Genomic DNA, 23,796 nt, shown 5'->3' with positions numbered 1-23,796 from the left:
TCAGACCCATATTAATATTATACCGTTTTACACAACTAGGAGGCCGTGTGATGAAGTAATGAGCCCAGGTGTGACTATAGGGGGTGCAGAGGTTGCATTGGAGCCCCAGGAGCTTCAAGTTATGCCTTTGGTAATGAGATGGAGGATAACATGACATGAATACTGCCATCCTGCTTATACCCTTCTCTCGGAAATCGACATCAATATGGGCGGGGTTATGTAAATTTGCCCAAAATTTCATTTCTTGGACTTTTTGTGGTGGTGGATCAGGGACGGAGATTTAAATGTTGAGAGATATGTAAATACAATAGGATTGAGAACCTTCTATTTGTCAGCAGTGGGACCACCGTGATCAGCTAGTCGCAGGAAGACCTGCTTAATAAAGTGGGATTGTCTAAAGTTTTATATATTTTTTATTTTTATGAACTTCCGATAATCCAGAACATTTTAGAACCCATCATCGGTCAGGACCTATTAATGCGGATTTAGTTCTGTACATAATCAATTTGTGATGTAGTGTAATTCCCCTTTAAGCCGTAGGACATGTCTACCAGTCTCCTCACCTTATCTGCGTCACAGGTGACAGTGGTGCAGCCACACTCGTTGATGTGTATAGCAGATATATATCCAGATGGACAGGTGTCGGTGGAATTGATACAACTGCATGTACATTCATAGGTATCGCAGCACGCTGTGGTCTTACTAGTAAGCCTTTTGTAGGATGGGCAGCTGGGACGTCGTAACATAGGACATGTTTCCCTCCGACAAGCTGATAATATGAAACAAAGGACAATAAAGATCTATTCCAGGAGGCTCCACAGATGGCAGATACAGATGCAGCATTGTTTAATTAAGATTAAAAAACAAATTTGTTCCTCATGAAATCACTATTCTGGAGCATATTTTCTTAGAAATCTGTTGTGCCATTCCTCTGTTGTTCCTCCTAGAAATATATGAATAAATTGACAACTGGGTGTTACCATTCCCGTTGTCAAAGGGGTGTGTCCCTACCCAGTTTCACTCTGACAGCACTGATTGGACAGTATTAGACAGCATAAGGACACACACCTAACTAGTAACACCCAGTTGTCAATTTATTTAAACATTTCCAGGAGGAATAACAGAGGACCGGCACAACGTACAGTTCTAAGAAAAGATGTTCCAGAATTGTTATTTTATAGGAAATACAAGTATTTAGTAACACAGACATGTCAGGAGAGGTGACAGGTCCTCTTTAAAGCACTGTTCATCCTGATCGACCTGTTTCATTTAAGGGGTCATCCTGTGAGGACGCCTTTCAATATGCCCTGTTATGGTATATGAACCCCCGAGTCAGCCAGTGCGTAGATCCGCTGCCATAAGCACCCCTTGCTTCAATTTGCAGCTGCAACGGTTATGTGCAGGTCCGGGCAGCTCCACCTGGTGGTAGCAGCGGATCCTCAGGGGTTTATGCCCTGTGATCAGTTAGTCATCATGGAGGCTATATTTGTTTGACAAGGGGCATGTCTTATCTGGAGAACCCCTTTAAAGAGGACTTTTGACCTCTCCTGACATGTTTGTATTAGTAAATACTTATGTTATAATAAATGTCATTCCTAATAATATAACAATTCTGAAGCACATTTTCTTAGTTTACGTTGTGCCATTCCTCTGTTATTACTCCTAGAAATTTATGAAAAAAATTGACAACTGGGTGTCTGCATGTGGGGGTGTGTCCCTAGACCAGGGGTCTCAAACTCGGCCGGATAAGTGGGCCGCATATAGAAAAAATGGGAAGTTGACGGGCCGCATTACTTTCAAATTTGATACAATACAAAATTATTGTTAATCAATTAGTTATTTGAACTACTATAACACTATATTACTAGAATAATACTACATTACTATAATAATACCGCTAGGTTTAAAATTTGAGATATTTCTCCACGTGCTTATTTCAACAATCCAGTTTTCCAGTTTAAGTGTCGCTAAATGCAGTCCGGTGGCTCAGTTGGCAGCGTTTGGCAGACACACATGTCAAGATTGGGCAGCCCCTTTTTAGATAGTGCCGCAGTGCCCTCTGTGGATGCTGCCGCAGTGCCCTCTGTGGATGCTGCCGCAGTGCCCTCTGTGGATAATGCAACACACCCCTAGATAAGGCCACAGTGCCCTCTGTAGATAAGGCCACAGTGCCCTCCGTAGATAAGGCCACAGTGCCCTCCGTAGATAAGGCCACAGTGCCCGCTGTAGATAAGGCCACGGTGCCCTCTGTAGATAAGGCCACAGTGCCCTCTGTAGATAATGCAACACACCCCTAGATAATGCCAGTGTCCTCTTCTGATACTGTCACACACCCACTTGTAGATAACGCCACAGTGCCCTCTGTAGAGGCTGCCACAGTGCCCTCTGTAGAGGCTGCCACAGTGCCCTCTGTAGAGGTTGCCACAGTGCCCTCTGTAGAGGCTGCCAAATTGCCCTCTGTAGAGGCTGCCAAAGTGCCCTCTGTAGAGGCTGCCCCAGTGCCCTCTGTAGAGGCTGCCACAGTGCCCTCTGTAGAGGTTGCCACAGTGCCCTCTGTAGAGGCTGCCAAATTGCCCTCTGTAGAGGCTGCCAAAGTGCCCTCTGTAGAGGCTGCCCCAGTGCCCTCTGTAGAGGCTGCCCCAGTGCCCTCTGTAGAGGCTGCCCCAGTGCCCTCTGTAGAGGCTGCCCCAGTCCCCTCTGTAGAGGCTGCCCCAGTGCCCTCTGTAGAGGCTGCCCCAGTGCCCTCTGTAGAGGCTGCCCCAGTGCCCTCTGTAGAGGCTGCCCCAGTGATGTCAGGGGCTTGCCCAGAGCTGGAGTCCCAGGCAGAGCGCTAGTAGGCTCTTCCTGGGACTCCAGCTGTGCTCCTGACATCACTGGGACTCCTGCTCTGGGGAAGCCCCTGACATCATTGTCGATGTATGGACAGCGATGTCAGAGGCTTCCCCAGAGTCCCGGAGCAGAGCCGATAATAGCGCTCTGCCCGGGGCTCCGCTCTGGGGAAGACCCTGACACACTGTCCATATATGGGCAGCGATGTCAGGGAATTCCACAGAGTCCCGGAGCAGAGCCGACACCAGCGCTCTGCTCGGGACTCCGGCGAAGCACCAGACATCGCTGTTCATATGTGGACAGCGATGTCAGGGAATTCCACAGAGTCCAGTAGCAGAGCCGACACCAGCGCTCTGCTCCGCTCTGGGCAAGACCCTGACACACTGTCCATATATGGGCAGCGATGTCAGGGAATTCCACAGAGTCCCGGAGCAGAGCCGACACCAGCGCTCTGCTCGGGACTCCGGCTCTGGGGAAGCCCCAGACATCGCTGTTCATATGTGGACAGCGATGTCAGGGTATTCCACAGAGTCCAGGAGCAGAGCCGACACCAGCGCTCTGCTCCGCTCTGGGCAAGACCCTGACACACTGTCCATATATGGGCAGCGATGTCAGGGAATTCCACAGAGTCCCGGAGCAGAGCCGACACCAGCGCTCTGCTCGGGACTCCGGTTCTGGGGAAGCCCCAGACATCGCTGTTCATATGTGGACAGCGATGTCAGGGAATTCCAGAGTCTCGGAGCAGAGCCGATACTAGCGGCTCTGTGTCCCGCGGGCCGCAGATGACAGCCCCAGGGGCCGCATGCGGCCCGCGGGCCGCGTGCTTGAGACCCCTGCCCTAGACAGTCTGACATTGTCCAATCACTGCTGACAGTGCCAGGCTGTGTAGGGACACGCCCCTTTAAGAAGGGAATGGAAACACCCAGTTTTTAATTTATTCATAAATTTCCATGAGCAATAACAGAGGAACGATACAAAACTAGTTCTAGGGGGAGATGCTCCATAATTGTTATTTCATGGGGAATACAAGTATTTACTAAAACAGACATGTCAGGAGAGAATATTATGTCAGTATAAGGGGAAGGGTATTGCCATAGGGCAGTAGCTCTAGGGTGTTTATACAGTATGTAAAACACCAACAGATATGGGGTACAAGCATATAGTTGTATATCTTTAAAAAAAAAAAAAAGTTAAGATAAAAGCAGTCCCATGTAAAACCACAGATTCTGATATCACAATTGTTTGTGCGTCTGACAAACTCTGCTCTGCTACATCAAAATGACTATTATGTAATGTAATTAACAGGAGATCATCTGGAAAACACTTTTCAGGTACCTGATGCGCCAGGTGTTTACTGCCATCAGTTGGGGGGCAGGGTAAACAGCGCCATCTGCTGACGTCAAGGAGTACTCCAGTAAATTTTTGTAATTCTCCAGAATTTGGTGGAATATTCTATTTCTACCTGTCATTTTTATATCTATATTTTTGTCCATGGCGGGATAATGTGATGGGTCATGACAGATAAGACGTGAAAGAATGCATCCCACCCAGTAAGTAAAACTGGGTAGTGTCACTAGTGAACCTCGTGCAACATTCAGGACTTGATTATTATTACAGGGTCTGCAAATGTCTGCCATGGATTTATAATGTTCAATTATCACCTCACCTATACTGTAAAAATACAATTATATCTTGTCATTCAGGATTCTGGGAAAGTAGGGTGATAAACCCCAAGGGAAAAGTATTGGCAGCCATATTGGATGTTACCCAGCTTTCCACCACCACCTCCCCATTCACAGTCTCTTCCTGTCACTTCAGACATTTGTGGCATATACACCGGTGGCACTTTATTTGCTTTTGCCCTTCTCTCTGATCTTTGTATCCATGCAAAATACTGTTAATGCAGATATAGCAGTGCTGATTCGGTCATTAAGCACTCTGGGATTGCGAAATTTCTGAATTAAGAATATGCGGTAAGCTTACCTGCTGTAGTCCTATATAAAAACCTCAGATAACACATTGTGATATAATCATGATTTGTGCCCAATGACAAACTCAGTCCTATTACATCACACACACTTAGTATAGCTACATCTGACGCTCGGCTCTGCTACATAAGACAAAGTAACCATTGCTACATCTAAAGTTTGCCCCTGCTACATCAGACAAATTCAGCCTTGCTTTATTAGACCAGCTCAATTCTGCTGTCTCTGACAAGTTCGGCTCTGCTACATCAATTTTTGGGCAAAGTATCAAATATAAAAGTTTCCTTCATATATGTTATTATATATCCAATTTGCTCTTTAAAGGGGTATTCCTACAAAAGACATTTATGGCATATGCGCCCTTTATGTTAGTTGCCCTGTTTTTTATATTCGTAAAAAAAAACTGTAAATGCAGTTGTAGCAGAGCTGAACTTGTCATTGAGTATTCTGGGATTGCAAACTCTATGAATTAAGATAATGCATTAAATTTGCCTGCTGCAGTCCTATGTAAAACCACAAATAACACATCGTGATACCGGCATTATTTGTGTCAAATGACAAACTCAGCTGTACTTCATCAGACGAGCTCAGCATTGTGGAACGTGACACTCGCCTCTGCTACCTCAAACAAACTCAGCACTCCTACATCAAACAAGCTCAACCTGCTGTATCTGACACTCTCAATGCTGCTATGTCTGCCAAGCTCAGCTCTGCTACATCTATTTTTAGGCAAAGTGTCGAATGTATGTAAATATATACGTGTGACTGCAGCAGCTGTAATATTTGACAGCCAGTCTGCTGCACAGTCAGAAACATATGCTTGTGCCCTGCTTAAGGTTTTCTCTGGAGTTTCCGCTACTTTCCCGTGTGAAAAGCCTCATTGTCGGTGTTATCGCCTCTCGGTGGAAGTCACTGCTTTGGAATGTGAATAGAAAATCCTTCGCCAAGCTGGTGGTATGGGATCGGAGTTTGGGTAATAATACAGGGGGATCAAGAGTTTCGCAGCACAATATAAAAAGAATCAGATTGAAACCAATCGTCATGTGTTGAAAGAAGGAGCTCTGGAAGCGGCAGCGCAACACGGATTTACATGTCATTTTTATTTATGGCCGGTCACATCTTCAAATTACACAACAGACCGAACCTACAAACATAGACGGAAAATGTGCCCCCCACCCCCACTGATTATTCTAGGAATTCTACGTCTGTGATGGGAATATAGGAGGTAATTTCTCAATATTTCTACGCTTAAAAAGTCGCAAAAAGACCAAGTCGTCGCAATTTGCACCGTCCTTGTTACGCCACCCTCGCCACTTTTATGGGAAGGTGACGTGGCCTTGACAAAAGGGGCAATGCCACCGAGGCCCGACAAATTTTTTAGTATTTACGCGTAAACTGGCATGAATTATAGTGGAAATCTACGCCAGCTCCTAGCTGCCATAGATTTTATTCTATAGGGTGTAGAAAGGTATAGGCCTGTGCTTGCCACTCTGACTACCTACCCCCCTCCATTGGAAAGTTAGAATAAAAGAAAAGAAAAAAAAATGATTCTCACTTCTCCGCTCCTCTTCTTCTTTCCGGCTCCCTCATTACTCCTGCGCTGCTCATACAACATATTGACGCCGGGCAGCATTAGGGCATTGTAGGCGACGCAGCATTGATGACGTTGAAGTGCTGCTAAGTATATGAGTGCCTGATGCTGGCCGGCGTCCGGACGAGCGGCACTAAAAGGACGAGGGAGAAGAGGAGCGCTAAGATAAATATGTGCTTTTTTATGGGCAAAAGGATGGCACACGGCACAGTCACAAGATGTGACACGTTTCTGAAACAGAGCTACAAATCACCTACATAGACCTAAAGTGAAACAGTAAAATTCCACCACTAGAGGGAGCTTAGGAGCTTATTGCATACTGTTTTATCATAGGGTTCAATGTATAAACTGTATTCAGTAAGCTTGTGGGCTCCCCTAGTGGTGACTGAAGGCAGTAAAGGCCAGGTTTTTTCTTCAGGCAATAACAACGAGACACCTACCACACTCATAGACGGGTTTGCATTCCCCCGGGTTGGTCAGTACGGGTTCCATTCCGTTTTCACAGTGTGGCACTGGAAGGATTTCACAGGAACTTTTATCACAAACTAAAGTAAAACAAAAGAAAAAATTTTCATTTGTCCAAAAATGTATTTTATTTTTTAGATTTATAAAGGAAAAAGATCTGAAGCCTTTTTCTTAATACAAAGCAAGTGATCAAGGGCTGCCTATGTACATAAAAAAAAAAATGAACCCTAATACAGGCAATGAATGTATTATGTATCAAGCTAAGATGCCCAAAAATATTACAAGAAGTATGGCGGACAAAAATCTGCTCTATTAATCATATATGTTGCTCTATTTGTTGCACCCCCAATACAAATGCCCCTATTTTTTCCCCAAAATGGGCTGTGTATGTATTTACGCGTTCTCTTGGGTTTCCTCCAGGTACAACGATTTCCTCAGCCAGGCCAAAAATATACTAATTGTAATTTTCTCAGGTCATATTGGTTGTCACCAGCTTTTTCTGGGATGGCTAACTATGAGGAGGCTAAAAACCACAAGACAGGGGACTTTACTATAGACCAGTGGTCCCTAAACTTTTTCTGGTCTGGGAAACCCAAACCAGTTAGAGACGTTATTGTGGAACCATAACCGTCACCCGATTGAGGCGGTCAACAGGACATATGCCGCACCCCAAAATGCTCCCCAAACCTAATGCCTGAGTAGTGCACTAGCCCTTTCTTGAGACCCTCACACCTCCTCATCGGACCCCAAAATTCGTTTAGACCCAAAATTTTAGACCCCACAAGGAGGATGGGGGGGAAATAAATTTGTCAGCCTGCAAGAAAATTAACTTTTCTCCCTGACCCCCTGAACTTTGTCATGACGTTGCAGTACAAACTATTCAACATTTTTAAGGAACCAGTCAGGGAACCCAAGAACGAAAACAGCGGAAATTAAAAATGCCAAGCTGGGGGGCCCCACTCAACTTTTTGCCCAGGGCTCCATTTTCGCATGGAAACCACTTTGGGAAACAATGCTATAATATAGGCTTATATTTATTGATGTGTGTTTTTTTTTAGGAGTTACTGCTCTTTACAACAGCGGTTAACAGCATATTCCAAAATTGAAGGAGGGAAGAATCTCGAAAGAAAAAAATAACGTAAATAAAGAAAATTAAAATTAAAAAAATAACATCATAATAATGAATAATAATAATATAAAATAATATTAAAAAAATAAATAATAATAATCATCAAAAAATGTGATATTTTCTAAACAAAGATATGAAATGTAATGATCCTGTTGGCCTTTCCCAGCTGTCATACTTCTGTGCTGACACATCCCATTCAGCTTATTTTTTCAAATTTTAATGTGAAATTGTTTCCTAGGACGGAAATACGCAATTCCAAGTAAATCGAAACAAAAAAAAATCAAAGCAGCGTAAGCCGGATCGGCCCCTGGAGTTCTTCTCAACAAAGACCTAACATCTCATGTAGAGCCCGGGGGGACGATGCTTAACACCTAGATGGACAGATTAAGACCCGACATGTCTACATGACAAAAAATTTCCAGTGGAAGGAAGTTAAAATTGACCAAAAAAAAAAGCATAAAGAGAATTGCAAATTGTTAACTAAAAACGTTTAGGTGTAAAAAAGTGATGTTCCAAATTAAGAGAACTATGTTGTGTTCCCTATCGGTGTTTATCACCATGGTAACGTCACGCCAGCGGGTAGAGACCATCGTTGAATGGAAAACACAATAACGTAAAAATATGAACTTGTCCAAACAGGATGTAACCCTGAGAGACGGCACAAATCCTCACCTTACCCCGAGGTCTTTCCACTATGTTATGTCTCGCCCAAGACTTTAAGTACAAAAGACACTTGGAGGTGTAAAAATGATTAAGTGTTGTCAACGAGAAAATTAAAAAAATATATAAGTAGCACAGTGGTGACGAGGTGTGTACGGTTTATAGGTACAATAGATGTATAAAAATACTATTCTGGATATAAATGAGTTGTCCCATCAGGACAATCACTGTCCATCTGTCCTATTAGGGAATATAGAGGGTATTCATTTAGTAAATGGATGGCCATTCATCTAAAAGTTTGTTTGTCATGTAATACCACATTCCCCTGAATCTTCCTCCAAAACCTCCAAAACATTCTATTATTTATCTTGCATTGACCCTAAGTTAAAACCTATATTATACTCCAGAGCTGCAATCACAATTCTGCTGGCTATAGAGTTAAAAGCTCCAAGAGATTTGCATTCTAGAAAATGTTGTCTTTACATCAGATTCTGATGTAGGGGGAAAAAACTGCCCCCCTACATTACAGGCGCTTAGCTAAGCTATTATGGGGGTGTTTCTGACAACAAGATTGTTGACGGTTTCCAGTGACGACCGTAAAATTAAATAGAAAGTTGATAAAGGTGTAAAGGATCTGCCAGGCACAACTTCTGTGTATACGCCCATAGGTAATCAGTCTGCACCTGAGTCTATGTCTCTGAAACTGACTCCATCTTTCACCACTCAGGCTGGCAGGCTTAGGAGCGGGAGAGCCTATCACAGCCTGGCCAGACGGAGCTAGCTCCCGCCCTCTGTCTATTTATACCTGCCTTTCCTGTTCCTCCTTTGCTTGTGATTCTTCTTGTGTGGTTTCCTGGCCCAGCTACAGCTTCTAACTATTTGATCCTGCTCCATACTGATCCTGGCTTGCTGACTACTCTCCTGCTCTGCGTTTGGTACCTCGTACACTCCTGGTTTGACTCGGCTCGTTCACCACTCTTGTTGCTCACGGTGTTGCCGTGGGCAACTGCCCCATTTCCCTTAGCTTTGTGTACCCTTGTCTGTTTGTCTCGTGCACTTACTGAGCGTAGGGACCGCCGCCCAGTTGTACCCCGTCGCCTAGGGCGGGTCGTTGCAAGTTGGCAGGGACAGAGTGACGGGTAGATTAGGGCTCACTTGTCCGTTTCCCTACCCCCATCACTACAAAAGGGTGTGATATTTTCTATGTCTAAAAAAACTCAACCAGCCACAGCCTGGTGAAAGTGGATGAGTGAGAATTGATGGCTGTGTGAGGGCACACCAGGAGACGGCTCCCATATACTTTTTTTTTTATAGTCTTTGTAGGGGGTGTAACTAAAGTGCTGTAGGTCCCAGAGCAGATTTCTATTCTGAGCCCCCCATCATTCATAAAGCTGCCCACTTTATTCCGCTGTACTGAGCCACATAATACTGCCTTATCCACCCTTCTATTTCCTGCCATAGACAGCCCATGTTATACCGAACCCACATAATACCGCCACACAAAGCCCATGCAATAACACCTTACATAGCCCTATACGTGTATAAATGTGAAGCCTCCTTTGAATGACCTTAGGAGATTTTGTTGCACATATTTGTAGCCACAAAAATGACACAATTTTGTGCCTAATTTCTTTGCCCCCAGGTCCCTAAAGAGGTAGAGGCCCGGAGAACGAGAACCGTCCCGGCAATCCTGTGTGTTGGGACTTATTCTTTAATAAAAAGGAATCGATTCTGTAAGTTTGATGTGATTTCAAGGTACATTCTTAATAACATAAAGCCACACACGTTGACACCGCGCAGATCGGGCCGCATTATCTGAAAGGAATTAGTATCTGGCTTTCTGTAGCTATTGACGTGTTATTCTTGGAATCCATAGCACAAGATAGACAATGAGTCAGTTCTAATGACAAAAATATTTTCCAGAGGAATATTAAGGTTTAAGTCTTCAGATCTGCCAAACCATGATATTTTCTAAGCCACTATAGTCAGGGAACAAGACAAAATGTTCTTATCGTCAAGAATAGGGGTACAATTTTACGATTCAATCATAAGGTAAAAAAAATAGTGGTTTGTGCCATCACATGCTGTACTACGGAGTTATTCTCCCCATAGCACGGCACACAATGTGCCCATAGCTTTGTAGTATGAATATGTAGGGACTCCATGTGTCACAGCTTTACCATATGGACGAGTCCTTACACTGGAGGGCAAGGGTCATCTGTTATTTCCTTTGCCTGAGTAGCAAAATAATGTTCTGTGAGTTAAAGGGGTCAATAATGGATGTTTTTGACTCTACAGAGCCACTCTTTTTGGTTGTAGCCACCAGCTTACTAATGTGAGGACCCTGTCAAACAAACTTTGCAATAATTGGCAGCAGATGTTGGCTATGGTGACCGTTCTACATTATGGATGAACCCCTACTGATAACATAAAGATCCCTGGATATGGTCTTGATAATGTCCCTCGGTGGTTAAGTCATAGAGTTTGTCTTGCCTGTTGAGTTGCACAGGGTCCAAGGAAAAATAGGCTAGCCAATGCTGAGGTGCCGGTAGGACAAGTTTCCAACCAAACATGGACATCTTCTAGATGTCTAAAATAAAAACTGCATGTGTGCTAAGCTTACTTATTTCTATTATATCCTCGAACATCTTCCCTCCAAGTCAAGATTCTTGATCTCACCTAGGATTAGTTCTGAGGATAGACATAACCAAGTCAAAGTGTGTCCTCATCTACCTCCCACTGCCTCGAATACAGATCTCTTGGCCAGCAAAACTCACACTCGTCAACTCATCTGTTGGAGAATAAGGACTTACACATTCTTCTTGTACGGGGCCCTCTGCATGGTTCTCTAAGACAACCTCAAATCGTAATAAGTATCATTACCAAGTCAAAGTGGAGGACTTGGTGATGACCTGATGATTCTGTCCCGCCACATGTGAATGGTCAGACTTAGTAGATGTCCCATGCTCCGTCAGTTTCTATGTTTGCTATTACCAAAGCTATTACTTATTATAGGTTTTACTCATAATTCTCAATTAAGTACCCACCACATTCATATTCGGGGCAGCAGTGATCAGAGCTTCTTTTAAGTGAGATCATTTCACATGGTCCACAGATCGGAGCTAAAATAAAAATAAAAGTTACAATCAATTATCATGTTATCAGTCACTTTATAACCAGGAGTTCTGAAAAACGAATTGTAGAATTTGTATTACGCTTGACTGTAGGACATGGCTTCATGGAGCAGTTGATGATCCTATCTTCTAGACAGATGCAGATACTGCAGGGGTTGTGTAAGGGGATCCACGTTTCCAAATGCTAAAATAAAAATAAAAGAAAATTGAGCAGTTCTAATGAAACAAAATAGTCTTAAAGGCATACGTTAAGGCCATTTTGGATGTCTTCTATCACAGAATTCGGGAATAAACCACTGGAAAACCCAAAGACCCAAGAAGACACATTTTGAAGGAACACTTTCCACATGGTCACCATGCAAATCCATTGGGATTTTGTGTCATCTTCCAACCCAAGAACCACACAAAAAGTGGTTACCCTATGGATGACGGTCTTTATGAATGTTTTTGCTATCAGACTGATGATTCTTGATATCGTTACCTTGTGGTGGTCTCCATCCTCATCTGTGCACTGGTGGCAAACACTTTCTGAAACACAACTCCCGTTAAGCATTATCTCTCCACCTGGGCAGAAGCAACCTTCCGTTGGATGGTCAAAGCACAAGGTTTTGCTGTGTGTCTTGTCACAGTCTTTGTGACACTCTACTTGACAATGATTATATGCCATGGTTTTAGGACAGACCATTGCTGTAGATAAGAATAAGAAGATGACAATAAGTATATGATCAGGTGTATCAGTGGTTAGATACATTTGTCCTAAAATTTTTCGTTTATTGGGACATCCACCTTTTGTAAGCATCCAAGCAATAGGGTGACCTCCATATCCTTGACTTCTAGAACGTACCACATACAGTTTATGATGGTGGAACTTCTCACTGGAGGGAAGTAAATGCAAGAGGAGAGTGGACTCCTTCCCAAACAAATCCGACAGGAGTCCCAGGACCATTGGGTCCTGGTACTCTTTAATACAACATATCCATCCTTTGTAGGAGGGAAAGGTATTATGACCCTTGAGATAGTTCCCCTGACGGACACTGGGGTCCTTTTTTATTGTGGTGGTTCAAACCCAAGGATGTAAGGGCCTGGATCTTCTTACAATTCCCCTTCTTACTTTTTAACTAACATAGAAGGGCTTGAGAAAAGGTTAGTTCCAGCCATTGAGCAGCAGAGTGGGGTGAACCTGAGCTAGAACACTCACCATGCACAATCCTTAAAGTAGTCACTTGGGCTTTATCATGAGCGTATCTATATCTGTAGCACCCATTGCAACTGTTATGGGGCCCTAATCCTAAATGGCCCAGCCAGGAGCAGAAATATTGTTCCTTTTTGTGGGAATAAAATAGAATGCTGTCTAGCACTGCTATGCGGGTTCTCCTCTGTGCATTAGATATAATACAGCTGCCTCATAGCTACTTCCTTTGGCTTTCTGGTCCAAATGCAGGAGGCGGGCAGAACAGGAAGTCTGTGAGGTGCAGCTTTGGCCAATAGGGGCAGAGCACTGAGTGATGTCAAAGAGGGGGGCTTCATTTTGGCAACTTCTGCTCTACAGTCCAGAAACATACAGCAGTAGTTGTTCTTGCCTGTGGTCTCAAAGTGACAGTGCACCTTTAAGGGTCCAGAGTGAAATAATTAATGGTCCTGATGTGTTATATAACCCTATTAGGGTATACATTAATTTTCAAAAATATACATGCCCAAGCAGAGGAAAGTCACAGAGGGCTTATTATTCGGTACCAGCATTGAAATGTTTAATTATCTTTGTTTTTCATCTGAATTCTTGTCGTTTTCTGTGACCCAGGAGGGCTGTTTCTTTCAAATAACACATGCAATAAATTAGCATAAAAAGACGAATTTTCCTAGCCATGTGCGTATAGTTTATTCCTCTGATGTGCTAAATAATAAGAAATATTTGACATAAATAAAAGAGAATTCATGTGTGTTTGATTTTAACATCCATGCAATAAAACATCACAAATTGTGAATGCAGCTAATTTTGTGAAAAAGAAAAAAATAAAGAAAAAAAATTAGGAAAAACCAAATATTACATGTTATGGGACTTCGCATTCATGTTTTTGATCATTTGATTTTACATAAATATATATCATTGATTTTACTGGGTTACGTCAAGTCGATGTATATGAGAATCCACACCCAGGGGTGGAGTTGGAGTTCTGATCGGTATGTACTCCATGCATGGAAATCATATATATAAACACAAAAAAGTAATTCTGCTCAGCTGTAAATTTTTGTGTACTGAATTTTGTAAGAATTTCTTCATACTCCTTCTCTGCAAAACCATATTAATTTTATTCTTTGCCGCATAAGCAAAGTCATGTATCAATGTTATTAGGCAGTGACGTGAAAACTTGAGTTGGGCTCCCATCCCTGTGGGGCCCTACAGCAGCTTCATGAGCTTCCTCCATGGTACATACGTACTAGATCTCAGTTATATGCTACCTGTAAAATGGGAAAGCCATTGATTAGAAATCCAAAATATACTTGATACAGGTTTTCTGGGATTTTACATTGATGGCCTATCCTCAAGATAGATTATCATTTTGTGATCAGTGGAGGTCCCAACCTTGGACCCTAACTGATCAGTAGGGGTCAGTGGCGCTCACTGGAAAACTTCAGCTCCTTTACCACATTACCAACACAGCGACATTTATGACTTGTGGCTGTGTCTGGTATTGCATCTCAGCTCATTCAATGGAACGGGACTGAGCTGTAATACCATACACAGCGGCATGGACGTGTATTGCAGTAAAGGACCATTAGACGCTCTAGTGAGTGCTGCGGCACCTTCGTTCTGCCTATTAGTGGGGTCCCAGGGGGTTGGACCCACCCTGATCACACAACGATAGCCTATCTGGAGGATAGACAATCAATGTCAAATCCCAGAAAACCCCTTTAAAGCTTTTTTGTATTTCTGTACTATGGTTTCCCCAAGCCATAGTATAGAAGCAAGAACGTACCAAAAAGGCAGCCCATGATGCTGCTATGGGACCCCAAATTGAGGGGAACACAGTTCAGTTTCCCCCAATGGGTAGGGTGAACTTGATCTTTATTGGTTCTTTATTGATCTTTATTGGTTCTGCAACATTAGCAAACAAAGGAGAAGAAAACCAGACCAGAGGAGGCCTCCACCAACCCTCTTTTCTACAAAGACGAGTTGTCAGGTGGGTGAACAAGCATTGGGCACTCTTTACCTCAAATGGTGGGCATGTGGGCTATGCTCACCCCTGCTGAAAAATGGCAAAGTAGCTTGAAGAGTCTCCAATACAACTTACTATTAGAGATGAGCGAACTTATCAAAAGTTCGGTTCGGCTAGTTCGCCGAATTTCACAAAAAAGTTCGGTTCGGACCGAACTAGTTCTGACCGAACCTGTCACTTACGTGCGCCGAGCATGCTACTGTCCAGGGTGCTGATAGAGTTAATGGGCTGCACTAACTCTTTCAGCAACCTTCACAGTACATGCTCGGCGCGCGGAAAATACCATTTAAATGTAATAAAAAAATAAAAATTATACGTTCGTACTTACTTTCCTCCTGTCCGGCCTCCAGCGATGACGTTTCATCCCTTTCGCCGCTGCAGCCAATCACAGGCTGTAGTGGCGGTCACGTACGTCAGGATGACGCTTCATCCCACGTGACCGCCTCTGCAGCCAATCACAGGCTGCAGCGGCGACATGAATGAAACGTCATCGCTGGAGGCCGGACAGGAGGAAAGTAAGTATGAACGTATTATTATTATTTTTTGGCATGTATGTATGTTGGCATGTATGTATGTATGTTGTATGTTGTCATGTATGTATGTATGTATATATGTGCATGTATGTTTGCATGTATGTATATATGTGCATGTGTGTATGTATATTTGCATGTATATATTTGCATGTATGTATGTATGTTTGCATGTATGTATGTTTGCATGAATGTATGTTTGTATGTATGTATGTATGTATGTATGTATGTTTGCATGAATGTATGTTTGCATGAATGTATGTTTGCATGTTGTCATGTATGTATGTATGTATGTATGTTGTCATGTATGTATGTATATCTGTGCATGTATGTTTGCATGTATGTTGGCATGTATGTATATATGTGCATGTTTGTATGTATATTTGCATGTATGTATGTATGTATGTTTGCATGTATGTATTTTTGCATGTATGTTGTCATGTATGTATGTATGTATGTTGTCATGTATGTATATATGTGCATGTGTGTATGTATATTTGTATGTATGTATGTTTGCATGTATGTTTGCATGAATGTATGTTTGCATGTATGTATGCATGTTTGTATGTATATTTGCATGTGTGTATATATATATATGTATGTATGTATGTTGTCATGTATGTATGTATGTATATATGTGCATGTATGTTGGCATGTATGTGCATGTGTGTATGTATGTATGTATATTTGCATGTATGTATGTTGTCATGTATGTATGTATATATGTGCATGTATGTTTGCATGTATGTTGGCATGTATGTATACATGTGCATGTTTGTATGTATATTTGCATGTATATATGTTTGCATGTGTGTATGTATGTTTGCATGTATGTATGTTTGCATGTATGTATGTTGTCATGTATGTTTGTATGTATGTTGTCATGTATGTATGTATATATGTGCATGTATGTATGTTTGCATGTTTTTATTTTTGCATGTATGTTTGCATGTATGTTTATATATATATATGTGCATGTATTTATGTTTGCATGTATATTTGTGCATGCTTGTATATATGTATTATGTATCTTTGCATGTTTGTTTGTATGTATGTTTTCATGTGTGTGTGTGTATGCATGTATGTATGATAGTTTGCATGTATATATGTGTGTATGTTTGCATGTATGTATATTTGCATGTATATATGTGCATGCTTGTATATATGTATGTATGTATGTTTGTATATATGTATGTATATTTGTATATATGTATGTATGTATGGCCATGTATGATACTGTCTGCTGGCGCCCTGTATCTAAGTCAACTTCACGGCAGGCTTCTATACATGGTATAACAGTCAGTATCACACATTAAACTGAATCTAAGCCTACGACATGTTTTATTTCATTATTTTATTTTTTTACAGGTTTGGTGTTTGGACTACGTCGGTTTCGAGGACTACTTCGATGACGGTTTTTTTTCTACAATAAAATGGTTAATGAGGGTTGTGTTGGGGGTGCTTTATTTCAATAAAATATTTTATCTATATCTTTGTCTTTTTCTTTTCAAATTTTATTATTACCACTTTAGTAATGGCCGCTGTCTGAGTGACAACATCCATTACTAATGCGAGGCTTAGTGTTAGCCGGTGCAGAGGCTAACACTAACCACCATTATTACCCCGGTACCCAAAACCACCAGGGGTGCCGGGAAGAGCCAGGTACGATCCAGTACCCGACCATCTGTTGTGATGGTCGGGCTCTGGGGCGGCCGCAGGCTGGTATTATGAGGCTGGGAAGGGCCAAAAACAGTGGACCTTCCCACCCTTGTAATGCTAGGCTGCTGCTGCTGCGTTGTATCTGGCTGGTTATAAAAGTGGGGGGGACCCCACGTCATTTTTTTAAATTATTTATTTATTTACATTTTTTTTTTTTAAAAAGACATGGGGTTCCACCCAATTTATCATAACCAGCCACATACAACACAGTGTTATTAGCCTGGGAATGGACAAAACCAGTGGCCCTTCCCACCCATGTAATGCCAGACTGCTGCGGCCTTGTATATGGCTGGTTATTAAAAATGTGGGGGACCCGTCTATTGCTAAATTTGTTAAATTCCAAAAAAAAAACGACGTGGGGGTCCCCCCCATTTTTATAACCAGCCCGATACAACACAGCAGCAGCAGCCTAGCATTACAAGGGTGGGAAGGTCCACTGATTTTGGCCCTTCCCAGCCTCATAATACCAGCCTACGGCCGCCCCAGTACCCGACCATCACAACAGATGGTCGGGTACTGGATCGTACCAAGCTCTTCCCGGCACCCCTGGTGGTGGTGGGTACCGGGGTAATAATGGGTGGTTAGTGCTAGCCTCTGCACCGGCTAACACTAAGTACCGCCTTAATAATGGACGCTGTCAATCAGCCAACTGCCATTATCTAGGCACTAATAAAGTTTGAAAAAAAAACACAAAGACAATTCTTTTTTATTGAAATAAGAAATCCCCAACAAAACCCTCGTTAACCATTTTATTAAAATTTGAAAAAACGCAGATCTACGCAGTAGTCCAACGAATCGTAGATGTAGTCCAATCGGTACATCAAAATCTGCAACAACATAAAAAAACAGTTATCAATGTGAACAATACCAATACTTCTACTCTCCTACACACATATATACACGCACACACAAACAAACAACCATACACAGACACACATATATACACAAACACAACAAGATATACACACACACATAAACAGACAAACACATATACACGAACTCACACATATCCAAACACACACACACACACACACACACACAGTTATACACACATACACGAACACATATACACAAACACATATACAAACAAAAACACACATACCCAAACACACATATACACAAACACATATACACAAACACACCCATATATACACACAAACACACACCCATATACACACATATACACATATACAAAAACACACACAAACATCTACACACAAACATATACACAAATACACCCATATATACACAAACATATACACAAAACACATATACACAAACACACCCATATATACACACACACATATAAAAACAAAAACAGACAAAGTCACATACCCAAACACACATATATACACAAACACACATACACAAACACGGTTTCTTTTAAATGCTGCTGGGGAACCCGCTCGATCCACTATATAAGGCTGCGCTACAGTGCAGCATTTAAAAGAAACAGGATCCTGACCTGTCCATAGAGTTTAAGGCAGCACAGAGTATTTCAGGAGATGAGCGTGCAGATTCAGTGCTGCTGCGAACTCTGCTCTTACCATTACGTAGCTCTCAGTCTGTTACCTCTCCTCCACTCCTGTCCTCCAGAACACCTTCACATGATTGGCAAGTCACCACGTAATGGTAAGAGCAGAGTTCACAGCAGCACAGAGTATTTCAGGAGATGAGCGTGCGGATCTTGTGCGGGGTGGTGACTTGCCAATCATGTGAAGGTGTTATTGAGGACAGGAGTGGAGGAGAGGTAACAGACTGAGCTACGTAATGGTAAGAGCAGAGTTCACAGCAGCACTGAATCTGCACGCTCCTCTCCTGAAATACTCTGTGCTGCTGTGAACTCTGTTCTTACCATTACGTAGCTCAGTCTGTTACATCTCCTCCACTCCTGTCCTCTATAACACGTTCACATGATTGGCAAGTCACCACCACGCACAAGATCCGCACGCTCATCTCCTGAAATACTCTGTGCTGCTGTGAACTCTGCTCTTACCATTACGTGGTGACTTGGCAATCATGTGAAGGTGTTCTTGAGGACAGGAGTGGAGGAGAGATAACAGACTGAGAGCTACGTAATGGTAAGAGCAGAGTTCACAACAGCACTGAATCTGCACGCTCATCTCCTGAAATACTCTGTGCTGCCTTAAACTCTGTGGACAGGTCAGGATCCTGTTTCTTTTAAATGCTGTACTGTAGCGTAGCCTTATATAGTGGATCGAGCGGGTTCCCTAGCAGCATTTAAAAGAAACAGGATCCTGACCTGTCCACAGAGTTTAAGGCAGCACAGAGTATTTCAGGAGATGAGCACGGGCAGCCGTTCGTTTTTCCGAGCCGTGCTCCCATCATGCACACGACCGTAAAAACACCCGTTATTGCGGGTCGTAATTACGACCCGCAATAACGGGCTCATAGACTTCTGTTACCCACGGGTACCTTTCCGTATTCTCACGGGAAGGTGCCCGTGCCGTTAAAAAAATAGAACATGTTCTATTTTTCTATTTTACGGGCCGTGCTGCTATAATTATAATGACAGCACGGTTCGCAAAAGCGGCCGGCTGCCCGTGGCCGGCCGGCCGTGCTCGTAGTTACGAGTCGTAATTACGAGCACGGCCCGTAAAATAAAAAAATAGAACATGTTCTATCTTTTTAACGGCACGGGCACCTTCCCGTGAGAAAACGGGAAGGTACCCGTGGCTAACAGAAGTCTATGGGCCCGCTATTTCGGGTCGTAATTACGACCCGTGATAACGGGTGTTTTTATGGTCGACTCGTGTGCATGAGGCCCCGTAATGACGGGTGGCTACATGTGTGCACCCATCATTACGGCAGCGTTGCTAGGTGACGTCAGTAAGGGTATGTGCACACACACTAATTACGTCCGTAATTGACGGACGTATTTCGGCCGCAAGTACCGGACCGAACACCCTGCAGGGAGCCGGGCTCCTAGCATCATATTTATGTACGATGCTAGGAGTCCCTGCCTCTCCGTGGAACTACTGTCCCGTACTGAAAACATGATTACAGTACGGGACAGTTGTCCTGCAGAGAGGCAGGGACTCCTAGCATCGTACATAAGTATGATGCTAGGAGCCCGGCTCCCTGCACTGTGTTCGGTCCGGTACTTGCGGCCGAAATACGTCCGTCATTTACGGACGTAATTAGTGTGTGTGCACATACACTAAATAGTCACTGTTCAGGGTGCTGAAAGAGTTAACTGATCGGCAGTAACTGTTTCAGTACCCTGGACAGTGACTACCGATCACAGTACCTGTAAAAAAAAAGACGTTCATACTTACCGAGAACTTTCTGCTTCCTCCAGTCCGGTCTCCTGGCCGTTGCCTTGGTGACGCGTCCCTCTCGACATCCGGCCCGACATTCCTTGATGACGATGCAGCCTTGTGAGCGCTGCAGCCAATCACAGGCTGCCGCGGCCTCTGCAGCCAATCACAGGCTGCAGAGGCCTCTGCAGCCAATCACAGGCTGCCGCGTCAGAAAAGGTCGGACTGGAGGAAGAAGAGGGACTCGTTAACAAGACAACGACCGGGTACGTATGAAATGCTTTTTATTTTATTTTTAATCAGCAGCCTCTTTTCTCTATCAGTGATTGATAGAGATAAGTGGCTGCCGATTTGTATAATGTTTTTGACCGGGTTCGGTCAAAACGGGTTCGGCCGAACCCGGTGAAGTTCGGATTCGCTGCGAACCGAACTTTACCGGAAGTTCGGACCGAAACCGGGTTCGGTTGTCCCGGTTCGCTCATCTCTACTTACTATGATCCCTTCAATACTTATAGAAACATGTACGTAAAAAAGTAGTCACCCAGACAGGAAGACAAGTGTTTGGATAGTTGCCAGGCAATTTGAACTGACATAGCCAATAGAAAGTCTAAGAAAATACTGCAAAGGTATTAGGGTTGTTTTTGAAAGAATTATGATTTTGGAAAAATGTACAGAGATGAAATTAAACTAATGTACCGGTTACCGGAATATGCGACATCATTGTATTTCAGTTTGTACAATTATATTTTTTTCCTGGATCCCAAATCCCAGAATTCTGAAGGCTCAAAACATTTAGAGGGTGATAAGAGTTGAGGAGAGAGTTCAAAAGAGAAGACAATGTGTCTCGTAAACTTACATTGTAACTCATTTTATTGTGTTTTGGGAATTCTGAGAGAACGCAGCGGCATGCGGTGACATGGCCGGTCTACGAGACGAGGAGGATTCCAACAGCGATGAGGCAAAGCGTTCCTCAAATCAGATAATGTTATCCCGTCAGTCATGTACTTGACTGCAACAAGAGAGGAAAACCCTCCGCATGTAATATGGGTGACTCCAATAAAGACATGCAGGGACAGAGTGAAGCCGGGAACAAGCTGGAATTGAGTAGCATCACATGAGGTGATGGAAAAATCTGGGACGTACATGATAAATATAATCTCCTGGGGAGGCCACATTTATTCATTTATTATTCAGGGATGATTCATGGCTTTGGAAGAAAGAGTTCCTACTTTAATGACATCTTATCACAGGGCAATCCTGATATGTCAATAGCCGATAACTGGAATTTTTATTCTTCTTTGAATATTTTAGAATTTTTATTACCATGTATTGACATTTTTTGTAGAGAATTTTTTAAAATGAATGTTCTTTTCAAAAATGTTTAATTAATTTCTCTAAATTAGTGTTTTTTTCTAATTGTCTTCCTACAGGCCTCTGAATTTCCCTAACCAAGGCTGCCACCCACCCATTACCAAACAATCTTAGCATGGGATCTGCGAAATTTCACTTATAAAGTGAAAGGGACTTACTTAATGGGCAGTGAGGTGCAAACCTGGTTCCAAACATGATGCGTTTCATTTCACGTTCCCCACAGGCCTACTAAATATATGATATGTGCCCGAGAGGCTTCATAATGATCACATTATCCCCATTTATTTTAAAATCAGTGGAGATGGAGGTTGAAGGACATAATAAGAAGTTCATGACCAGTTGCCCATATGGGGCCCAGATATTTCTGAGGGCAGGTCTCACCTTACGTTGTCTTGCGTTCTGCATAGTACATTCTAACAATGCCCTGATTCTTACTTATGATCTACCATATAGTAACCAATTAATATCATACAATGCCCAATTGCCACCATACAGTTCTCAAATAACGCTGCCCAATTACTAAAACTTGTGAGGGTATCCGCATTCTGTGCAACTGCCTTTACATAGGTTTGGGCACCAAGTGTTAGATCATGGGGGCAAACTCTTGGTGCCCATGCAATCAGAGCAAGTGGTTCCCCCTTCGACACTGCCGGGTCATGTGCCCTGTTTGGCTATCCCTAAGACTGGCCCTGTGCACTCATCAATGTTATTTGGACCATCTGTTACCCTTATTATCAGATCTTTTATTTTTCACTACCAGAAAACCAAACAGATCATCATGGAGGCCCGACAGGTATAAATACAATTGACCTATAATGCTGTATCCAGAAGATTATGTAGGAATTGAGTCTGAACAGGGTTCAAGCACTGCAGAGTGTTACAATGTTTGATACAATGTAGCAATGTAGGTAAGAACTATCAGAATATGGGGTAAAAATTGGATGTCAATATACGCAATTTTACATCGTCTATCAATCCATATTGACGTCAATGGGGAAAAAAAATACCACAAAAATTCCAGGAATTGGGCATCCTACGAAAACACGTCAACTAAATTTAGTACCAATCTTGATCAGTACCCTCTGGACCTTTAATCATCAGGACAAAATTTCCATCTTAATTATCAGCTGCACAGTTTGGTGTGGTTTTCATCCAAAACTCCCTGCCAGGGCGGATACCAGAAACTGCGGCCCGGTACCAAATGATCCGCATCCCGTTATTGGTCCTCGGCCCGGTGGTTGGGGATCACAGACTTATACCACATGCTAAACCGCGTAAATTTAAGACGCAAAAAAGCATCACGGCATTGCTGTTTTATTTCCATTCTCATCCCCAAAAAAGTTAATAAATAAATTATATGTACCCCAAAATGGGGCCATTAAAAAATAAGACCTGTCCTGCAAAAAACAAGCCCTCACACGCCTATGTCTACAGAGATACAGAAACAAAATATGTCTCTTGGAATGAAACAATGAAAAAAATTGAAAAAATGGTTTGTCGTTTAGGTCCAAAATGGACCGGTCACTAAAGGTTTTCAGAACAATGGGAAATTGAAAACTTTTTACGGCCACTTTCCAAAAAGCCATTTTCATACACCTTGTTAGTGAATTCTGAGTTAATAGAGGGGGGGTCCTCTGTTCAGGATCCTCATGGCCAGAGTGGAGAGTGGTCACAAAGAGTGTCTCTCCCTCTGGAGGACCTGTCCTGTCCTGTATTAGACAGATAAACCATTGATGTGAATGGACAATGCGTAATGCTTAATTTCCCCTGTGGTGGCGCTACAGGGAAATTGAACACTCACTGCTGATTGCTCAAGCTGATTGCTCAAGCTCCCAGCAGTGGGGACACTGTGATCCGCTTACTGTCAAGGGCCTCCTTTTCAAAGTA

At 42.9% G+C, this 23,796-nt stretch overlaps 1 protein-coding gene and 1 long non-coding RNA gene across 2 annotated transcripts in view; one reads left to right on the top strand and one right to left on the bottom strand.

Annotated features, from left to right (window-relative positions):
- The window catches only part of VWF (von Willebrand factor), a 115,082-nt gene that overhangs the window by 16,667 nt on the left and 74,619 nt on the right, over positions 1-23,796 (bottom strand). Inside the window, exons 38-42 of the mRNA XM_075856019.1 lie at positions 12,275-12,480; positions 11,875-11,977; positions 11,707-11,781; positions 6,846-6,950; positions 564-769 (exon numbers count right to left, since the gene is read on the bottom strand). Coding sequence (XP_075712134.1) covers positions 564-769; positions 6,846-6,950; positions 11,707-11,781; positions 11,875-11,977; positions 12,275-12,480 — 695 coding nt within the window. The remainder of the gene's footprint in view (positions 1-563; positions 770-6,845; positions 6,951-11,706; positions 11,782-11,874; positions 11,978-12,274; positions 12,481-23,796) is intronic.
- On the top strand, positions 20,745-22,175 carry LOC142748774 (uncharacterized). Its single transcript, XR_012882308.1, has 2 exons — positions 20,745-20,804; positions 21,969-22,175. It is a non-coding gene; the product is annotated as an uncharacterized LOC142748774 (long non-coding RNA).

The sequence above is a fragment of the Rhinoderma darwinii genome, chromosome 3, assembly GCF_050947455.1.
Source record: "Rhinoderma darwinii isolate aRhiDar2 chromosome 3, aRhiDar2.hap1, whole genome shotgun sequence".
Classification (NCBI taxonomy): Eukaryota; Metazoa; Chordata; class Amphibia; order Anura; family Rhinodermatidae; genus Rhinoderma; species Rhinoderma darwinii.
This window is presented reverse-complemented; position numbering and strand designations above follow the sequence as displayed.